The following is a 20777-nucleotide window of genomic DNA, read 5'->3' as shown; positions in this document are numbered from 1 at the left end:
ACTATAGCCCTCATTGCGCTGTATGGAAACGAGGCCTCTTTTTTGGAAATAGCCATGGAATACCTGATTTTTTATTTAAATGTTTATTTTTCTTTTTTAAGTGGCACATGATAAGAAAGCCCGTATATCAGCGTTTCTTATCCACGAGGTCCACGAGTATGTGTATGGGGGTCCGCCGTCTTATCTATAGACATTTGAATTAATAAAAAATTAATGATATTATAACGATAACACGTCTTAAACCGAGTTTAGCTCGACATGTTTCGGGCTATTTCGTAGCCCTTCCTCTCTGTCGCGCGAGCAGAGCGGTGGCGCGTAGTGTGCGTGTTGCGGCAGCCGCCGAGTCGCGTGCTCCTGATAGGAAGGGCTACGAAATAGCCCGGAACATGTCGAGCTCAACTCTGTTTAAGACGTGAGTTATCCGTTATAATATATTTAATATGAGTGAGTCTCACGGTAGTTTCATGTTCAAAATAATAAAAATGACCTAAATTCATTCCTGTTTTTTTATAAAATCATGCTTGAAATCATGCTTGATTGTCTGGGGGTCCGCGGACTGAAAAAGGTTAAGAAACGCTGCCGTATATCGAGGAAGTTTTTGAGCACTTTGAGCGCCTAAATAGCTGTTACTTTTTTTTGTAGTCAAAATTATTTGAGTTTTTTTTTATCGTCGTGTCGAATGAGGTTTTTTTGATCAGTCTAGCAGCAGTAGACAATTATTTGATTTTATTTTGAAGAACCAAAGTATTGCGAAGGCATAACACTAAAAATTAACTCAATACAGGCTATACAGGATGTTAAACCTAAAGGTCTGGCAAAAGGAGTGATAAAAAAAATATATATATTTAAAACCGTGAAGCTTTGCATAATAGTAAATGTGGTCTAACTATACGACTAAAGTTGAAAATGACTCTACCTGTCATCCCTTAAAACCCCTACACCTGACTGCCAAACACTCTGTATATGCGTTTGACGCACTAACCGAAGTCTGGCACGTGGTGGTAATTTCTTTAAGGTCAAAATACTTTTCGCTGTATCGTTTCTGGCTACAAATATATAAATGTGGTGCCATTGTTTATATTTTTCCGTTTAACTAATATTTAGTTGGAGAAATGTCAGTATGTTTTGCAGGTGGAAGGACCTTGTGCAAGTGCTTGCACTGTTGTTTCGGCGTGGAGAGTAAGACAGCCTGTGCAATTACTGGCACTTGAGATATCCCATCTTAGGCCTCTAGGTTGGCAACGCATCTGCAATACCCCTGGTGTTGCAGATGTCCATGGGCGGTGGTGATCTCTTACAAAAAAATCTGCTCAGACACTTTTTTTGGGAGGGGGACAAAAGCAAGACAACGAAAAGAATTTTCGCCCTTTCGACTAGGAGTTGATCAGAAATTGTTTGTTTAATTATAAGTGATTCTGTAAATAAACTGGCCCTGTACTACAAAGTGCAAAACTCGAACTTCGTATGTTGCCGTCCCGCTCACGCTTATGTCATTTAATACGGGAGTACGAGGGATGGTACGATACGAACTTCGAATTCTGTAGTGGCCCCCCTGTGCTTCCATCGGACCGAATCCTCGGCGATCAATATTTGGCTACCGTTCTAGCCTTTAAAATGGTTTTATTTGATCTATATATGTTTTAATTGGAAGAAAGTTTGCGAAACGGAAGCTAAGTTTTTTGGGCGACGTGATGCAGTTGGCAACAAACTTGGCGCGTATAGCTAAAGCTGCCGTACCAGCGCGTACATTGGTACGCGTAGTCGGTTACGCGTGTGTTGACGCGTACATTGGATACGGGTACAGCTGTACGGAGCGCCACGAACCTAAACGCGAGCTGGATCGATCCATAGCGCTACGAGTTTACGGGCTCCAGACCTTTAACCATTTTGCCGTCCAAATATCGCGTACCAAAACGAGCGCGTCCTCTTTGACGCGCGGGTAAAGACCGGCAGTTCATGCGACACGTGTTCGCCAAGAGTACGCGTATAGCTATAATAGTAGATTATTGTCGTGGCCTGGAAGTAGGCAATTGCTGGCTGAGTATGAGTATTAAACGGACGAGCTAGCGAGTCCGTTTAACTAATACGAAGCCAGCAATTGCTATTCCAGCCGAGACTAATAAAAAGCTTTTCTCAAAAATGGTGAATAATTCTGAAATTGAATAAACTTTTTCTCAAAATATATAGTAAAATTTTATTTTATTCCAATATTTTTCTTATGCTTGCCCGCCTTTTTTCATTAAAAATAAACTGCAGGTATATTTTTCCACCGAAAACACCACAAGCTTTTTCAGACTCAATAGAAAAAGTCCGGAGTTACAACAAAATATCTGATACCGGCCATTAGACTTGGCTGTATACGACTTGTGCCAACATTTCCATGGTCTTTTTAACTTTAAAAAAAATGTGACTGATTGCAGGCGCGCTAATTCATTATTGTCGAGCTAGCGCGCCTGCAATCTTTTTAACTTTTTAATTTTTCGCTGACCATAAACTATGCACTTCACCTTCTGATATGTAAAAAATAATGTCAAATTTTACGGACAAAATATTTTTAAAATCTAAATACGCGATGATTCGCGCTGTCATCGTTCATCCACCATTACCTCTCATATTTCGTTTTATAGAAAACCTACTAGACACTGGCAAAATTGTCCTCCAATGGGAAAATTTCATATTTCGTAGTAGCCCTGTAGGAATAGTAGACGAAAAAAAAAGTCATGCTAAACAATGAATAGGACAGAAATGTCAGTAGCACTCGATGGTTACATACATTTTTGTAAGTTAACATTCGCACTCTTAAAAAATGTCCGCGAAAAATTCGCAAGGTTCCAATTTGTTTTTTTTTTTTTTTAATTTCTTACTTTTTTTTGGCAGAGTTAGTAGCCACTAGCCTGCCACTAGCAGATATTTTTACCCGCGATGTGTCAAATTTCCGATGGGCGCCAGGTTGGCCAACCAAACACACAAATTATGATTGAGTTTTTGGAGTCTTTTTGTATTTTTTATTTCAACTCCAAATTTGTTACTTTTACGGGTATCCCAGGTACGGGGGGGGGGGGTTGTATTTTCGATATGGTTTCACGGGATACCCGTAAAAGTAACGAAATAAAAAATACTAAAAGACTCCAAAAAACCAATCATAATTTGATTGCTTAGTAGCGACATCTCTTGTCTGGGTGAGCGGTTGGTTCCGAAAGAGTGTGACGTCTCTCGACGAGAGCGGAACATAGATGTCGCTAGTGCTGCTGCATAAGTAGCGTAGTAGAAATAAGCAACCTGAGATATGTATGCATAGGAAAAATTCGTGTCTAGATTCCTGTCCAGCGGTGGTGTAGGGGTTATAGCACGCAGCACGGATTGCTGAGGACCTGGGTTCGATTCCCAGCGCTGGTCTCTTTTTCTGGTTTTTCTGTGCATCCATGTCTGTTTGTATTTTCGAAACACACAAATTTTTGGCATAATATATTGCGGCTACTTACTGTTTTTGGTAGGATTGGTAGCAACAATTTTTTGTACGCAATCCGAAGAGATAGGAGATACAAACGCAATCTCTCTAATTTCATAAGACCGTCAGGGTGACCAACCTAACACCAGACTTTTATACACTACGCATGCTAATTTTATAGCAAACTGTGTTTGGTGATGTAATTAAAAAAAATCTAAAACAATGCAATAAAGGATTTTCATATTTCTTTTCTGCTCTAGAGCAGAAAAATCCCGCTCTGTGCTGGGTATTTAGTGCGGTTATGATGAAATTAAAGCATATTTGGAAGAAAATAACTTTTGTTTGCTATTTGTCACTCCTAAACTGATTTCTTGTGCACTGGTCTTAGCTACGGGTTAATGTCTGGCAACTTAACATTTGTAACTTCCGGTAACGCTCAACTTCGCCGCAACGTCGGGTAATAAAATACACACTTCTGTTAAACACATTTATTTTCTTACCGCCTTTTAGGTACCTATTTACAACAACGTCGAGATCTACGTCTACCCGCCTTCTGTCCGAATGGACTGCTAGTGGATCTCCTTCAAGTTCTGAAGTAAGCCTTAACAATCTTAGAATTTGGTCCGTTCAAAAGGGCTTCAGATCAGACTCGTTTTTTTTCTGCGCGTATACGCTCGTTTTTGGTATACGCTCTTACACGCGCGCTACATTAAATCGAACATGCGTGTACGCGCTCATTCGCGCGTGTTTGCTCGTGTTTTGTCTAAAGGACATGTTCTCGCTTGCGCTTATACGAGCTTATATTCGCGTCAACGCTCGTAGAAAACAAGAACCACACCTGTGCGCGCCTTCAATAACGAGCTTATACGCTACGCGCGTATAAAACGCTAGTTTGAAACCGATCTTAAAGCACAACGCTCTCTCACACTGTCACAGGTGACGCCATCTGTAGTATTATTTCCAAACTTCCCGTCCCAGTAGCGGCGGATTTAAACCAAGTAGATTCAGTCAGATGGCGCCACTTGTGACACCCGAGAATGCAAGATGGCGCATGTCATTTGTCTCTTCGCAAATAAATCGAACACGAAAAAGATCGCTGCATCAATTACTTCCCAATTTCCTCAACCAGTTCAAAATAAAGGACCGAGATCCTAACACACACAATGCCATATATAGAGGCCGGCTCTTTCTCGAGCACGCGCAGGTCGGAGAACTCGGAGTAAGGGGTGAGACAGGGAGGGGTAAGCTGCTGCTGGGCTACAGTGAACTGTTAGGTTCATTAACTAACTACTTATGAAGCTCCTCCCCGCCACCCTTCCTCCGCGGCCGGTGGCACCCACACGTGGATCGCCGCGTGCTGCCTCAACAGCTGCTTACTCGCAAACTGTTTCTTGCAAACAGCACAAAGAAAGGACGCCCCCGCGTGCTCCGTCCGTTTGTGTATATCTAAAGAGCCACGGCAACCGAATTGTTGCTTACAGAATTCGCAAAGTGTCTGCTTAAAGTGTTTTATAATAGCAAGTTTGTGCGTAAACTGATTCTGACAGACATCGCAGCAGTAATCCCCCTTATGAATCGTTTTGTGGACATTAAGGCGAAATTTATCCGTGAACCGCTTCTGACAGACATCACAGCAGAAAGGCTTGTCCCCCGTGTGACTGCGAATGTGGATAATTAACTTAAACTTGTCTCTGCATTTTTTGTTACAAATATCGCACAAATAACCTCTTTTCATTGCGTCAGTCTTGTGCGTTTCCTTGTGTCTAATTAAACCACCTTTCTCCGAGAACCGCTTCTGACAGATTTCGCAGCTGTAAGGTCGTTCCCCCGTGTGGATGCGTTTATGATTAGTAAAGCGCCAACGGTCTGAAAACTGCTTCTGACAGACATTGCAGCAGTGGAGTGTTGCCGCCGTGACATCAGAGCAGTAAGGCTTCTCCCCAGTGTGGGTGCGTTTATGACGAGACAAGCCTGAAGAGTGTGTAAACTGCTTCGGACAGACATCACAGCAGTAAGGCTTCTCGCCTGTGTGGGTACGTTTATGTAGAGACAAGCCTGAAAAGCGTGAAAACTGCTTCTGACAGACATCACAGCAGTAAGGCTTCTCCCCCGTGTGGGTGAGTTTATGACGAGACAAGTTTGAAGTGGACGAAAACTGCTTCTGACAGACATCACAGCAGTAAGGCTTCTCGCCTGTGTGGGTGCGTTTATGACGAGACAAGCATGAAAAGCGTGTAAATTGCTTCTGACAGACATCACAGCAGTGAGGCTTCTCCCCTGTGTGGGTGCGTTTATGACGAGACAATTTTTTAGTGGACGTAAACTGCTTCTGACAGACATCGCAGCTGTAAGGCTTCTCCCCCGTGTGGGTGCGTTTATGATCAGAGAGAAAAGATAATCTCTGAAACCCTTTCTGGCAGACATCACAGCTGTAAGGCTTCTCTCCCGTGTGACCGCGAATGTGCATAATTAAGTCATACTTGTCTCTAAATTTTTTGTTACAAATATCGCAGCAATAACCTTTTCTCATCGCGTCAGTCTTGTGCGTTTCTTTGTGTCTCATTAAAATACGTCTATTGTTGAAACGCATCTGACAGACATCGCACCTGTAACGTCGCTCCCCCGAGTGGACGAGTTTTTGACATTCATAAGTGCTTGTAATAGCCTAAATTCAATAAAGATATTTGACTGACTTCTAAACTTCGCTAGTCTCATCCAGGAATCGAACCAACTAAAATAAAAAAAAAAAACTTTTTTATTATTCAAATTGATAGGATTATTATTCAGGATAAAATTTGTCTAATAAACATTTGGCCTAACTCTCATCTGTTGTACAAGATACCATGAAATATAATATTTATTAATATTACCTAGTAACTGTTCACTTGTAGCAACAAAGAAGAAATTATGCATAGATATTATTATTACTATTTTATCAATTTTCTTATCAGTCTTCAATAAGGTACTTTAGAGATAAATAAAAGTACAAGCTGGTTCTTCATAAGTATGATGTCTTTGGCTGTTAGACAGATAAGAAAATTATACCTAACATATCATTTACTTGTTACAAGTCAACAGTACCTACTAGGTAATGTTAATAAATATTCTATTTCATGGTTTGTTGTACAACAGATGAATGTAAGGCCAAATGTTTATTAGACGACTTTTACCCTGAATAATAATCCTATTGATTCATATAATAAAATAGCGGATGCTTATTTTTTAAATTTAAGTTGGTTCGATTCCCGGGTGAGTCAAGCGAAGTTTGGAGATCATTGAATGCAGTTTTGTTTCATTTTAAAGATAAAGGAATGTTTCCTTTCAGTACAATTCGCTAACTAAAGGATTTAAAGTAGTTACCTCCAGGGCCCATAGATTTTTTCCACCCTGTATATTTTTATTAATAACTATGTTATTTCCATCAATGAACTGAGGCATGTGTTGAAGTCAACATAAATGAAGGGGAACAGTGCAATATGCTCATGAGCACGCAAGCAACAACGAGCATGGCGCTGTCCCGGTCAGAGTATAGCAAAAGGGGCCCCATTTTAGGACAAGGAATTTTTTTTTTAATTTTTGTGACTTTTTAACTAAAGAAAATATTAAAATAAGCATATTTTATTGATAGAAGTCTTTTTATAAACTAGACAGTTTAGGAACTAGAGCGATCTGAAATTGCGAGTTCAGACCTTATCTAGGTATGTTTTTGGTTGATAGTAATTTCCGTGATAGGCTCGACCAAGCCCCCGCGAATTCTGGTTAGTAATGCCCTTCAGGCAGGATGAAACCTAACCTTACCGAAATTGAACCTACCCATAGCATTTGGATGACCTAACTTACAACTTTGGATTGCTCTAGCTCAGGGTTTCTTAAAGTGGGGTCCTAGGATGTGTGTCAGGGGCCCCACAGTAGGTAAGTCCATAGATGAGAGTATGTATCAGTCAGGGTCAGTCTGTAAACCTATTTACTAGGAAATTTCCAGAATTTTTTTTTGACAGGGGTCTGTGGAATTGTTTAAATTGTGAAAGTGGTCCGTGACTGCGCAAAGTTTAAGAAACCCTGCTCTAGCTCTCAAATGGACAAGTGTATAAAAAAACTTCAATTAATAAAAGATGCTTATTCTAGCATATCCTGTATGATTGTTATAAAAAACATAGGATACCAATAGGTTATTTTTTATCGTAATTTTTTTTAATTGTCTGGTTCCTTAGTAATCCCATGGCCGACCGAACTCATCAACTTCAGATCGCTCTAGTTCCTAAACGGTCAACTTTATAAACTGAACTTCTGTCAATAAAATGCTTATTTTCCCTGTGAGCTTACCTGTCGGCGCTGCGGTGTCGTCGGCGTCGTCGCGGCGCTCCTGCTTCACGGCGGGCGGCGGCGGCGCCTCCTGCTTGACCTCGGGCTCCGCGCCTTCCGCCGACGGCTTCATCGCCGTGCATAGCTCCATTACGCGCCAGCCATGCGTCACACACACACACAACACAAACACACTCTGCTGGCAGATAGCTTGTTTGAGTACGAGGCAGTTATCATATGATGACCATTCGTTGTCGGGTTACAGTTGACGAGTTCAAAAGTACTTATTTCTCTTCTGAGAGCTTTTCAGCCTGTTACTGAGTAACAAGAAGTAAGTACAATGATAACCAAGTTAAAGCAAACAAGCAATGAAAGTACCGAACCGACCGAAATAGCAAAACGCGAAATGTGACATGACATGACAGCTGACACTGACATATGTCACAGATAAATAATTTTTGGCATTGGTTTCGGGCTTTGAGTATTTATATCTAGATAAATACTCAAAGGTTTCGGGTTTGAACCCACTTTAAACCACATTTAACCAATACAGCTTACATACTTTAATACAGTCATCGTGGTATTTGACTTTTTTATAATCCTTCATCTGCAGGGCGCAGGGCTACTACGAAACTCAAAGTTCGTGTCGTGCGATCCCTCTGACACTTATACTATTTAATACGAAAGCGAGAGGGACGGTACGATACTGTGAAATAAAAGGCACAAATATTCCGAAGACTAATTTTATATAGAGCTCAACTCTATTTCTCACAAACAATAACATCAAACCAATATGAGTGACATGAATATTTCTTCTTAATAACATAAACTACGTAGAGAGAGGGAGGGTGCGATACGAACTTCGAGTTTCGTAGTAGCCCTGCTGAGCGTGGCGCGGGATATAACCACAATCCAAGTAATATAAATAAAAGAAAGTCGTGCTAGTTACACTATTTATAACTCAAGAACGGCTGTACCGATTTGGCTGAAAATAGGTGGGGAGGTAGATTAGAACCCGGAGACGGACATAGGCTACTTTTTATCCCGATATTCCCACGGGATAGGGATGAATTCTTGATTGATCACTTTTAATTGTTTCGCCCATTTTTCAGCAGTAAATTTCCAAAAAACTTTATTTTAACTCACGGAGACCGTATAGTCTGTCAAAAAAGAGAAGAAATTAAAAAGTGGCAACACTGTAGTGTTATCCCTTTCAAACCCTGTCAAACCAAAAAGGGAGGACACTACAGTGTTGCCACTTTTTAATTTCTTCTCTTTTTTGACAGACTATACTACCTAAACTCAACAAGTCACAGAATAGATAATAGTGCAAGCTCAAGTGTCTGTTTTCTTTATACTCTTTGGTCTGTTTGCCCTTGACATTCGAATAATGTTGCCACGCAAATAATAGCTTTCATTAGCCAAACTATAGCTGGACGTCTGAAATAACACATCGCGACATTTTATCCCGATATTCCCACGGGATACTTAATAACAACCGCTGGTTTTGAGTCATGAAATTTGGACCTAAATACAAATATTAAGGTAGTTAATTTTATTTTTATTATTATTGGACTGGATGGCAAACGAGCAAGTGGTTCTCCTGATGGTAAGAGATCACTACCGCCCATAGACATCTGCAACACCAGGGGGATTGTAGATGCGTCGCCAACCTAGAGGCCTAACATGGGATACCTCAAGTGCCAGTAATTTCACCGGCTGTCTTAGTCTCCACGCCGAAACACAACAGTGCAAGCACTGCTGTTTCACGGCAGGATTAGCGAGCAAGATGGTGGTAGCAATCCGGGCGGACCTTCACAAGCCCAAGCCTTTTTTGACACATTCGCGTCCTAAATATTCGCATCCGCATTCGCGAATGTGGTAGAAATGACATTCGTGACATCCCTAGTCTATTTATAGAAAATTACATTGAAAAAAAAAATGAAAATTGTTACTTACAAATTAAATCTTCTATCTCTACTATCCCTACTTATAATAGTATAAATGCGAAAGTAACTGTCTGTCTGTCTGTTACGCTTTCACGTCGAAACCACTGAACCGATTTTGATGAAATTTGATATAAAGATATAGACAGACAGGCAGACATGGCGAAACTATAAGGGTTTTTTTGAACCCCAAGGATCAACATAGGATACCTTTTATTCCGGTAGAGGGCGCCACCGCGCGATAACCTAGATTCGCGCAGACGAAGTCGCGGGCATAAGCTAGTCAGCAAAATATAAATACGGTCACACGGCGGCGGAAGAAACGCAGTAAATATGGAGGTTGCAGGCAAAGAGTCCAAAAACCCAATTAAATGGAATTAATTTACTTAATAATAAATTACATTAAAAAGTTCTTAAGCCTAACTTAACCTAAGAGCCTGAGCCAATGCGATGCTAGCAATTGACTGACTCGCGGAGGTTCATGTTCGGCGCTGCTGCATGGAACGTGGTCAGCGCCTCACGCATTCAGTCACGCACGGAGCCGTACGTGAGCAAAGTCAGCGCAGAGGCAGCATATTCAGTTGGATTACGATGCCGCTAGGTTAGAGATCCGTAGGCACGTAGCGTACGTAACACAACCACTAGATTCTTATTGTTTGTTTTGTAATAAATATTTTTTATTTCCTCGCAGTGATCGTGAAAAGCACAACGTTTAGCCTCGGCCGAAAGTGCAATAGATGAACTCGTATTATCGAAGGCCTCCCCTTCGGGCCGGCCTTCAAACTAACTCGTTCATCTATTGCTTACTTTCGAGCTTCTACAACAATGTACTATTATTATTATTAGTCTCTTTATTTATTTTCTTTCTTAGTTTAGGTTTTTATAATACTCATAAAAAGTAAAATACAAAAAGTACAAACAAATTAAAAAATATTATAAAAGCCTAACCAAGTTTGCCGCCGATAGCGGGGCAGGGCACGGGGCACAAGCTACCGGTGGTCAGGGCCGCAGAGGGAGGCACCTCCGGACGATGCGTGCCGTGTCCCGAAGTACCGCCGTCTGTATCTGGCCCTTGAGCCAGCCATCGCGAGAGCCTCAAGAGGTGTTGGTCGAGACTCGATACTCTTCGCTATTAGACCGTTTGCCGAAACAACTATCGGGACAATGATCGTCGAGTCCACATCCCACATAGCAGTCACCTCGTGAGTCAAATCAAGGTACTTGCTGAGTTTGTCCATCTCGGCCTTATTATTACTATTAGACTGCTTCTGTAGACCAAGCATACTGAGTACCAATGACAATGAAATGTCAGGTTCAGCAACTATGAAGCTCCCCCCCCCACCTCCCACTCGGCGCCCGACGGCAGCCACACGTGGACCGCCGCGTGCCGCGTCAGCAGCTGCTTACTCGCAAACTGTTTCTTGCAAACAGCACAAAGAAAGGACGCCCCCGCGTGCTCCGTCCGTTTGTGTATATCTAAAGAGCCACGGCAACCGAATTGTTGCTTACAGAATTCGCAAAGTGTCTGCTTAAAGTGTTTTATAATAGCAAGTTTGTGCTTAAACTGATTCTGACAGACATCGCAGCAGTAACGCTCCCCCTTATGAATCGTTTTGTGGACGGTAAGATATTTATTTAACGCAAAGCACTTATGGCAGATATCGCAGCTTCTCCCCCGTGTGGATCAGTTTGTGGATATTAAGAACTTGTTTATACGCGAACCGCTTCCGACAGACATCACAGCAGTAAGGCTTCTCCCCGTGTGAATCGTTTGTGGACGGTAAGATATTTATTTAACGCAAAGCACTTATGGCAGATATCGCAGCTTCTCCCCCGTGTGGATCAGTTTGTGGATATTAAGAACTTGTTTATACGCGAACCGCTTCCGACAGACATCACAGCAGTAAGGCTTCTTCCCCGTGTGGTTGCGTTTATGATAAGACAAGTTTGAAGTGGACGAAAACTGCTTCTGACAGACATCACAGCGGTAAGGCTTCTCCCCCGTGTGCTTGCGTTTATGACAAGACAAGTTTGAAGTGGACGAAAACTGCTTCTGACAGACATCACAGCGGTAAGGCTTCTCCCCCGTGTGACTGCGAATGTGGATAATTAACGCAGACTTGTCTCTCCACTTTTTGTTACAAGTATCGCACAAATAACCTTTTTTCATCGTGTCAGTCTTGTGCGTTTCTTTGTGTCTAGCTAAATTACTTATCGACGAGAACCGCTTCTGACAGACGTTGCACTGGTAGGGTTTCTCCCCCGTGTGGATCCGTTTGTGGACATTAAGGAGATATTTCTCCGCGAACCGCTTCTGACAGACATCACAGCAGTAAGGCTTCTCCCCCGTGTGGTTGCGTTTATGCCAAGACAAGTTTGAAGTGGACGAAAACTGCTTCTGACAGACATCACAGCGGTAAGGCTTCTCCCCCGTGTGACTGCGAATGTGGATAATTAACGCAGACTTGTCTCTCCATTTTTTGTTACAAGTATCGCACAAATAACCTTTTTTCATCGTGTCAGTCTTGTGCGTTTCTTTGTGTCTAGCTAAATTACTTATCGACGAGAACCGCTTCTGACAGACGTTGCACTGGTAGGGTTTCTCCTCCGTGTGGATCCGTTTGTGGACATTAAGCTGATATTTCTCCGCGAACCGCTTCTGACAGACATCACAGCAGTAAGGCTTCTCCCCCGTGTGGATCCGTTTGTGGACATTAAGGTGTCGTTTAACCGCGAACCGCTTCTGACAGACATCACAGCAGTAAGGCTTCTCCCCCGTGTGGATCCGTTTGTGGACATTAAGTGATATTTATCCGCGAACCGCTTCTGACAGACATCACAGCAGAAAGGCTTGTCCCCCGTGTGACTGCGAATGTGGATAATTAACTTAGACTTGTCTCTGCATTTTTTGTTACAAATATCGCACAAATAACCTCTTTTCATTGCGTCAGTCTTGTGCGTTTCCTTGTGTCTAATTAAACTACTTTTCTTCAAGAACCGCTTCTGACAGACTTCGCAGCTGTAAGGTCGTTCCCCGTGTGGATGCGTTTATGATAAGTTAAGCACCAACGGTCTGAAAACTGCTTCTGACAGACATTGCAGCAGTGGAGTGTTGCCGCCGTGACATCAGAGCAGTAAGGCTTCTCCCCCGTGTGGGTGCGCTTATGGCGAGACAAGTTACAAGTGGACGAAAACTGCTTCTGACAGACATCACAGCAGTAAGGCTTCTCGCCTGTGTGGGTGCGTTTATGACGAGACAAGCCTGAAAAGAGTGTAAACTGCTTCTGACAGACATCACAGCAGTGAGGCTTCTCGCCTGTGTGGGTGCGTTTATGACGAGACAAGCCTGAAAAGAGTGTAAACTGCTTCTGACAGACATCACAGCAGTGAGGCTTCTCGCCTGTGTGGATGCGTTTATGACGAGACAAGTTTGAAGTGCACGAAAACTGCTTCTGACAGACATCGCAGCTGTAAGGCTTCTCCCCCGTGTGGGTGCGTTTATGATCAGAAAGAAAAGATAATTTCTGAAACCCTTTCTGGCAGACATCACAGCTGTAAGGCTTCTCTCCCGTGTGACCGCGAATGTGCATAATTAAGTCATACTTGTCTCTAAATTTTTTGTTACAAATATCGCAGCAATAACCTTTTCTCATCGCGTCAGTCTTGTGCGTTTCTTTGTGTCTCATTAAAATACGTCTATTGTTGAAACGCATCTGACAGACATCGCACCTGTAACGTCGCTCCCCCGAGTGGACGAGTTTATGAATATATAGGTTTGACGAATTCCTAAAATGCTTTTGACAGACATCGCAGCGGTAAGGTCGCTCCCCTGTGTGACTGCGAATGTGGATAATTAACTGTGACTTCTTTCTGTATGTTTTGCTACAAGTATCGCAGCAGTAAGAGCTGCCTGTTGTGTGTGTCTTCTTATGCACGGCCAAATAACATTTTCGCGAAAACTGTTTTGCACAAACATCGCATTTATAAAGTTGCTCCTTTGCTGGTTGTATATCAGCAGCGAAGTAATATTTTTCAGCATATTTCTTCCCGCAAGTGTCACAAGAGAGAGTTTTTTTCTCTGCGCAAGGAATGTGGATGAGCTTGCCTCGTGCTGGTCGTGCTTGTCCCGCGCAAGCGTCGCACCTGTTAGGTGGAGGGCCCGTCCCTCGGGGGCACGCTCGTCTGTGTACAGCTAAGCGAGCTTTAGACAGAAACTGTTCTGTACATTGATTGCAAGAGAATGACTTTTCTTTTGTGGTATTTCTACAGAGCACGGGTTTTTTAGATCCTTGCCAAATACGGCTCGAGCAACTTCTCAAATGTCTAATTAGTTTATTTTTTTGTGTGTACTGTGCGCTGCAACTGTCACATGCCAACATTTGTTCCTGCGCGTGAACTTTCTGGCGCATTGGACTTGTTCGAGTGGCGGAGCCAGGTTCGCGGGCGTCATGGCGCGGTGCGGCGCGCGGCGTGCTGGCACAGTACTCGTGCACGAGGGCGCGCGAGAGGCGGACGGTACAAGGCCTGACCATACTCATAAGAAGCTCTGCGTCGCAGCCGGCAGTATCTGCAGGCTCCTCCTTGAGGTACTCTCCCGAACACTCGCTGCTGGCGCAGGACTCTTCCGAGCCGTCAGCCGCAGCGTCACTGCACTCCTGCTTCACCGTGGTCGGCTCTGCTCTGTCTGCTGAAACAGAAATTAAGTTTTTATGTAAAACAAGTTTTATCTAGAGTTATTTGCAACTTTAAATGTTCATGAAGAAATAACAGGGTGTAAAATACCATGTCAATTTTAATTTCCATTAATTTTGAGTGAAACTTTATTTATACCCTATTTATTAAACCGAGATACTAAAACGATAGAGAGAGAGAGAGACATTTATTTACACATAGTCAATACAAATAAAAATACTATAGATGGAAAGAATAAAAATAACATCAAATAGTATGAAAATGAAGTTTCATATGTTACCTGTTTTTTACATCTCATAAATAGCGATGTGCCACAACCGGTAATCACCGAAAAGTTTCGGTAAGTACCTATGTTATACGTATAAAATGTTAAGATATGAACAGATCTGTGACTACTGACACACATAGGGCACTGACAATGTGAGATTCTGAATAAGGTAATGCTTATGGAAAGTACAATTTTAGTCAAAATACCATAAACGGGACTTATCACGCTATTTTTACACAAGTAATATTTACCTCGACGTTTCGGCAACGTTGCAGTTGCCGTGGTCACGAGTAGACTGACAACCTTGTTGATTGGCAAATGTAATGGTATTTTGACTATGAGTGAGAATCACGAAAGTTTAAAACGTTATAAGTACAATTTTATTTTTGTTTCCATAAAATATCATGTTTTACTGATTATTAGCAATAATGTCGAAAACCGAAATGAGAGAGCAGCACTATTTGTATCGTGCTGGTCACATTATTTTTACATTTGTCATTTCATACTGTCACTTTAGTATCTTGGTTTAAAAAATAGAGTATAGGTAGTTGATATTTATCTGAAGTTGTTAATTATTATCTTTGATTTTAATAGTAGGTATAGTTTTTTATTTTCTTTCCAAGATCAATTCTTCAAACATTATTAAGTAATTTTCCGAGTTCATAATTTCTAAAGCTTCCTCTAAATTGTACCCCCTTGCTGTTACAGCAGCGCCTATTGATCAGACTCCTCTGCACACAGAGATAGTGTTCCTTCCCTCTACACTCTCCTTCTACATGGTCCTTGATATAATATGACGCTTTTTAAAGTCCGCACAGATCTAGTGAGTAATGTTTTTCTATCACTTTTTGTCACACAGGTTCGTATTAATTAATGTTGCTTGCTATAAGCTGAACTAAACTTCAGTAACCTAGTTAATAAAGCAAGATAAATACAAACTTTTCTGATAAAAACAAAAAACAATGGCAAAACATTATTAACTAGTACATTTGTAATTAAGTGACTCCTTTTATGTCTCTCTTATCTGTCAAATCTGTGTGTGTCATAAGGGTTGTGAATTTTACAATTTGACCTTTAACAGTGAATTACAACATATACAGGATGGAAAAAATCTATGGGACCTGGAGAGCAACTACCTTAAATCCTAGTTAGCAAATTGTACTGAAAGGAAACTCCTTTGTTTTTAAAATGAAACAAAACTGCATTCAAAGATCAAATTAGATTTGAAAAAAAATTACCTCATTGAGTTTCTTGCCAGACTCTTCTCAACAGAGGCTTTTCCGAACTGGTGGAAGATTTTTTTTGACATTCATAAGTGCTTGTTATAGCCTAAATTCAATAAAGATATTTGACTTTGACTTCTAAACTTCGCTAGTCTCATCCAGGAATCGAACCAACTAAAAATAAAAAAAAAAAACGTTTTTTTATTGTTCAAATTGATAGGATTATTATTCAGGATAAACTTTGTCTAATAAACATTTGGCCTAACTCTCATCTGTTGTACAAGATACCATGAAATAGAATATTTATTAATATTACCTAGTAACTGTTCACTTGTAGCAACAAAGAAGAAATTATGCATAGATATTATTATTACTATTTTATCAATTTTCTTATCAGTCTTCAATAAGGTACTTTAGAGATAAATAAAAGTACAAGCTGGTACTTCATAATTATGATGTCTTTGGCTTTTAGACAGATAAGAAAATTATACCTAACATATCATTTACTTGTTACAAGTCAACAGTACCTACTAGGTAATGTTAATAAATATTCTATTTCATGGTCTGTTGTACAACAGATGAATGTAAGGCCAAATGTTTATTAGACGACTTTTACCCTGAATAATAATCCTATTGATTCATACAATAAAATAGCGGATGCTTATTTTTTAAATTTAAGTTGGTTCGATTCCCGGGTGAGTCAAGCGAAGTTTGGAGATCATTGAATGCAGTTTTGTTTCATTTTAAAGATAAAGGAATGTTTCCTTTCAGTACAATTCGCTAACTAAAGGATTTAAAGTAGTTACCTCCAGGGCCCATAGATTTTTTCCACCCTGTATATTTTTTATTAATAACTATGTTATTTCCATCAATGAACTGAGGCATGTGTTGAAGTCAATATAAATGAAGGGGAACAGTGCAATATGCTCATGAGCACGCAAGCAACAACGAGCATGGCGCTGTCCCGGTCAGAGTACAGCAAAAGGGGCCCCATTTTAGGACAAGGAATTTTTTTTTAATTTTTGTGACTTTTTAACTAAAGAAAATATTAAAATAAGCATCTTATTGATAGAATTCTTTTTATAAACTAGACCGTTTAGGAACTAGAGTGATCTGAAATCACGAGTTCAGACCTTATATGTTTTTTGTTGATAGTAATTTCCGTGACAGGCTCGACCAAGCCCCCGCGAATTCTGGTTAGTAATGCCCTTCAGGCAGGATGAAACCTAACCTTACCGAAATTGAACCTACCCATAGCATTTGGATGACCTAACTTACAACTTTGGATTGCTCTAGCTCAGGGTTTCTTAAAGTGGGGTCCTAGGATGTGTGTCAGGGGCCCCACAGTAGGTAAGTCCATAGATGAGAGTATGTATCAGTCAGGGTCAGTCTGTAAACCTATTTACTAGGTAATTTTCACAATTTTTTTTTGACAGGGGTCTGTGGAATTGTTTAAATTGTGAAAGTGGTCCGTGACTGCGCAAAGTTTAAGAAACCCTGCTCTAGCTCTCAAATGGACAAGTGTATAAAAAAACTTCAATTAATAAAAGATGCTTATTCTAGCATATCCTGTATGATTAAGTAATAAAAAACATAGGATACCAATAGGTTATTTTTTATCGTAATTTTTTTTAATTGTCTGGTTCCTTAGTAATCCCATGGCCGACCGAACTCATCAACTTCAGATCGCTCTAGTTCCTAAACGGTAAACTTTATAAACAAAACTTCTGTCAATAAAATGCTTATTTTCCCTGTGAGGGGAGCTTACCTGTCGGCGCTGCGGTGTCGTCGGCGTCGTCGCGGCGCTCCTGCTTCACGGCGGGCGGCGGCGGCGCCTCCTGCTTGACCTCGGGCTCCGCGCCTTCCGCCGACGGCTTTATCGCCGTGCATAGCTCCATTACGCGCCAGCCATGCGTCACACACACACAACACAAACACACTCTGCTGGCAGATAGCTTGTTTGAGTACGAGGCTGTTATCATATGATGACCATTCGTTGTCGGGTTACAGAGTTAACATTTGACGAATTCAAAACTACTCATTTCTCTTCTGAGAGCTTTTCAGCCTGTTACTGAGTAACAAAAAGTAAGTACAATGATAACCAAGTTAAAGCAAACAAGCAATGAAAGTACCGAACCGACCGAAATAGCAAAACGCGAAATGTGACATGACATGACAGCTGACACTGACATATGTCACAGATAAATTATTTTTGGCATTGGTTTCGGGCTTTGAGTATTTAAATCTAGATAAATACTCAAAGGTTTCGGGTTTGAACCCACTTTAAACCACATTTAACCAATACAGCTTACATACTTTAATACAGTCATCGTGGTATTTGACTTTTTTTTTAATCCTTCAACTGCAGGGCGCAGGGCTACTACGAAACTAGAAGTTCTCGTCGTGCGGTCCCTCTGACACATAAACTATTTAATACAAGAGCGAGAGGGAGGGTACGATACGAACATCGAGTTTCGTAGTAGTCCTGCTGAGCGAGGCGCGGGATATAACCACAATACAAGTAATATAAATAAAAGAAAGTCGTGCTAGTTACACTATTTATAATTAAAAAGTGGCAACACTGTAGTGTCCTCTCTTTTTGGTTTGAAAGGGATGACACTACAGTGTTGCCACTTTTTAATTTCTTCTCTTTTTTGACAGACTATACTACCTAAACTCAACAAGTCACAGAATAGATAATAGTGCAAGCTCAAGTGTCTATTTTCTTTATACTCTTTGGTCTGTTTGCCCATGACATTCGAATAATGTTGCCACTCAAATAATAGCTTGGTTCAGCTTTCATTAGCCAAACTATAGCTGGACGTCTGAAATAACACATCGCGACTTTTTATCCCGATATTCCCACGGGATACTTAATACCTAGAGATAAAAGTTTGAAATACCTAGAGATAAAAGTTTGAAATAACAACCGCTAGGTTTTGAGTCATGAAATTTGGACCTAAATACAAATATTTAGGTAGTTAATTTTATTTTTATTATTATTGGACAGGATGGCAAACGAGCAAGTGGGTCTCCTGATGGTAAGAGATCACTACCGCCCATAGACATCTGCAACACCAGGGGGATTGTAGATGCGTCACCAACCTAGAGGCCTAACATGGGATACCTCAAGTGCTAGTAATTTCACCGGCTGTCTTAGTCTCCACGCCGAAACACAACAGTGCAAGCACTGCTGTTTCACGGCAGGGCGACTTTTTGACACATTCGCGTCCTAAATATTCGCATCCGCATTCGCGAATGTGGTAGAAATGACATTCGTGACATCCCTAGTCTATTTATAGAAAATTACATTGAAAAAAAAAATGAAAATTGTTACAAATTAAATCTTCTATCTCTACTATCCCTACTTATAATAGTATAAATGCGAAAGTAACTGTCTGTCTGTCTGTTACGCTTTCACGTCGAAACCACTGAACCGATTTTGATGAAATTTGATATAAAGATATAGACAGACAGACAGACATGGCGAAACTAAGGGTTTTTTTGAACCCGAAGGATCAACATAGGATACATTTATTTCGGTAGAGGGCGCCACCGCGCGATAACCTAGATTCGCGCAGACGAAGTCGCGGGCATAAGCTAGTCAGCAAAATATAAATACGGTCACACGGCGGTGGAAGCAACGCAGTAAATATGGAGGTTGCAGGCAAAGAGTCCAAAAACCCAATTAAATGGAATTAATTTACTTAATAATAAATTACATTAAAAAGTTCTTAAGCCTAACTTAACCTAAGAGCCTGAGCCAATGCGATGCTAGCAATTGACTGACTCGCGGAGGTTCATGTTCGGCGCTGCTGCATGGAACGTGGTCAGCGCCTCACGCATTCAGTCACGCACGGAGCCGTACGTGAGCAAAGTCAGCGCAGAGGCAGCATATTCAGTTGGATTACGATGCCGCTAGGTTAGAGATCCGTAGGCACGTAGCGTACGTAACACAGTCACTAGATTCTTATTGTTTGTTTTGTAATAAATATTTTTTATTTCCTCGCAGTGATCGTGAAAAGCACAACGTTTAGCCTCGGCCGAAAGTGCAATAGATGAACTCGTATTATCGAAGGCCTCCCCTTCGGGCCGGCCTTCAAACTAACTCGTTCATCTATTGCTTACTTTCGAGCTTCTACAACAATGTACTATTATTATTATTAGTCTCTTTATTTATTTTCTTTCTTAGTTTAGGTTTTTATAATACTCATAAAAAGTAAAATACAAAAAGTACAAACAAATTAAGAAATATTATAAAAGCCTAACCAAGTTTGCCGCCGATAGCGGGGCAGGGCACGGGGCACAAGCTACCGGTGGTCAGGGCCGCAGAGGGAGGCACCTCCGGACGATGCGTGCCGTGTCCCGAAGTACCGCCGTCTGTATCTGGCCCTTGAGCCAGCCATCGCGAGAGCCTCAAGAGGTGTTGGTCGAGACTCGAGACTCTTCGCTATTAGACCGTTTGCCGAAACAACTATCGGGACAATGATCGTCGAGTCCACATCCCACATAGCAGTCACCTCGTGAGTCAAATCAAGGTACTTGCTGAGTTTGTCCATCTCGGCCTTATTATTATTATTAGACTGCTTCTGTAGACCAAGCATACTGAGTACCAATGACAATGAAATGTCAGGTTCAGCAACTATGAAGCTCCCCCCCCACCTCCCACTCGGCGCCCGACGGCAGCCACACGTGGACCGCCGCGTGCCGCGTCAGCAGCTGCTTACTCGCAAACTGTTTCTTGCAAACAGCACAAAGAAAGGACGCCCCCGCGTGCTCCGTCCGTTTGTGTATATCTAAAGAGCCACGGCAACCGAATTGTTGCTTACAGAATTCGCAAAGTGTCTGCTTAAAGTGTTTTATAATAGCAAGTTTGTGCGTAAACTGATTCTGACAGA

General features: G+C 41.4%; 3 protein-coding genes across 3 annotated transcripts; all 3 read right to left on the bottom strand.

Moving 5' to 3' along the window:
* Positions 1-648: 648 nt before the first annotated feature.
* LOC141442944 (uncharacterized) lies at positions 649-6080 on the bottom strand. Its single transcript, XM_074108141.1, has one exon. The coding sequence runs from the start codon at positions 6036-6038 to the stop codon at positions 4740-4742; it is 1299 nt and encodes a 432-aa protein (XP_073964242.1). The 5' UTR covers positions 6039-6080; the 3' UTR covers positions 649-4739.
* Positions 6081-11472: 5392 nt separating this feature from the next.
* Positions 11473-12499, bottom strand: LOC141443081 (uncharacterized; the record flags this gene model as incomplete). The annotated part of the gene is made up of 1 exon (XM_074108292.1): positions 11473-12499. A coding segment is annotated over one exon (996 nt), but the record flags the coding sequence as incomplete, so codon positions are not given.
* Positions 12500-12686: 187 nt separating this feature from the next.
* Positions 12687-18263, bottom strand: LOC141443080 (uncharacterized). Its single transcript, XM_074108291.1, has 2 exons — positions 17648-18263; positions 12687-14383 (listed from the first exon to the last, which is right to left on the bottom strand). Exons 1-2 carry the CDS (start codon positions 17859-17861, stop codon positions 12687-12689), a joined length of 1911 nt encoding a protein of 636 aa, XP_073964392.1. The 5' UTR covers positions 17862-18263.
* Positions 18264-20777: the final 2514 nt, after the last annotated feature.

This window comes from Choristoneura fumiferana, chromosome 26, assembly GCF_025370935.1.
Source record: "Choristoneura fumiferana chromosome 26, NRCan_CFum_1, whole genome shotgun sequence".
Lineage (NCBI taxonomy): Eukaryota > Metazoa > Arthropoda > Insecta > Lepidoptera > Tortricidae > Choristoneura > Choristoneura fumiferana.
This window is presented reverse-complemented; position numbering and strand designations above follow the sequence as displayed.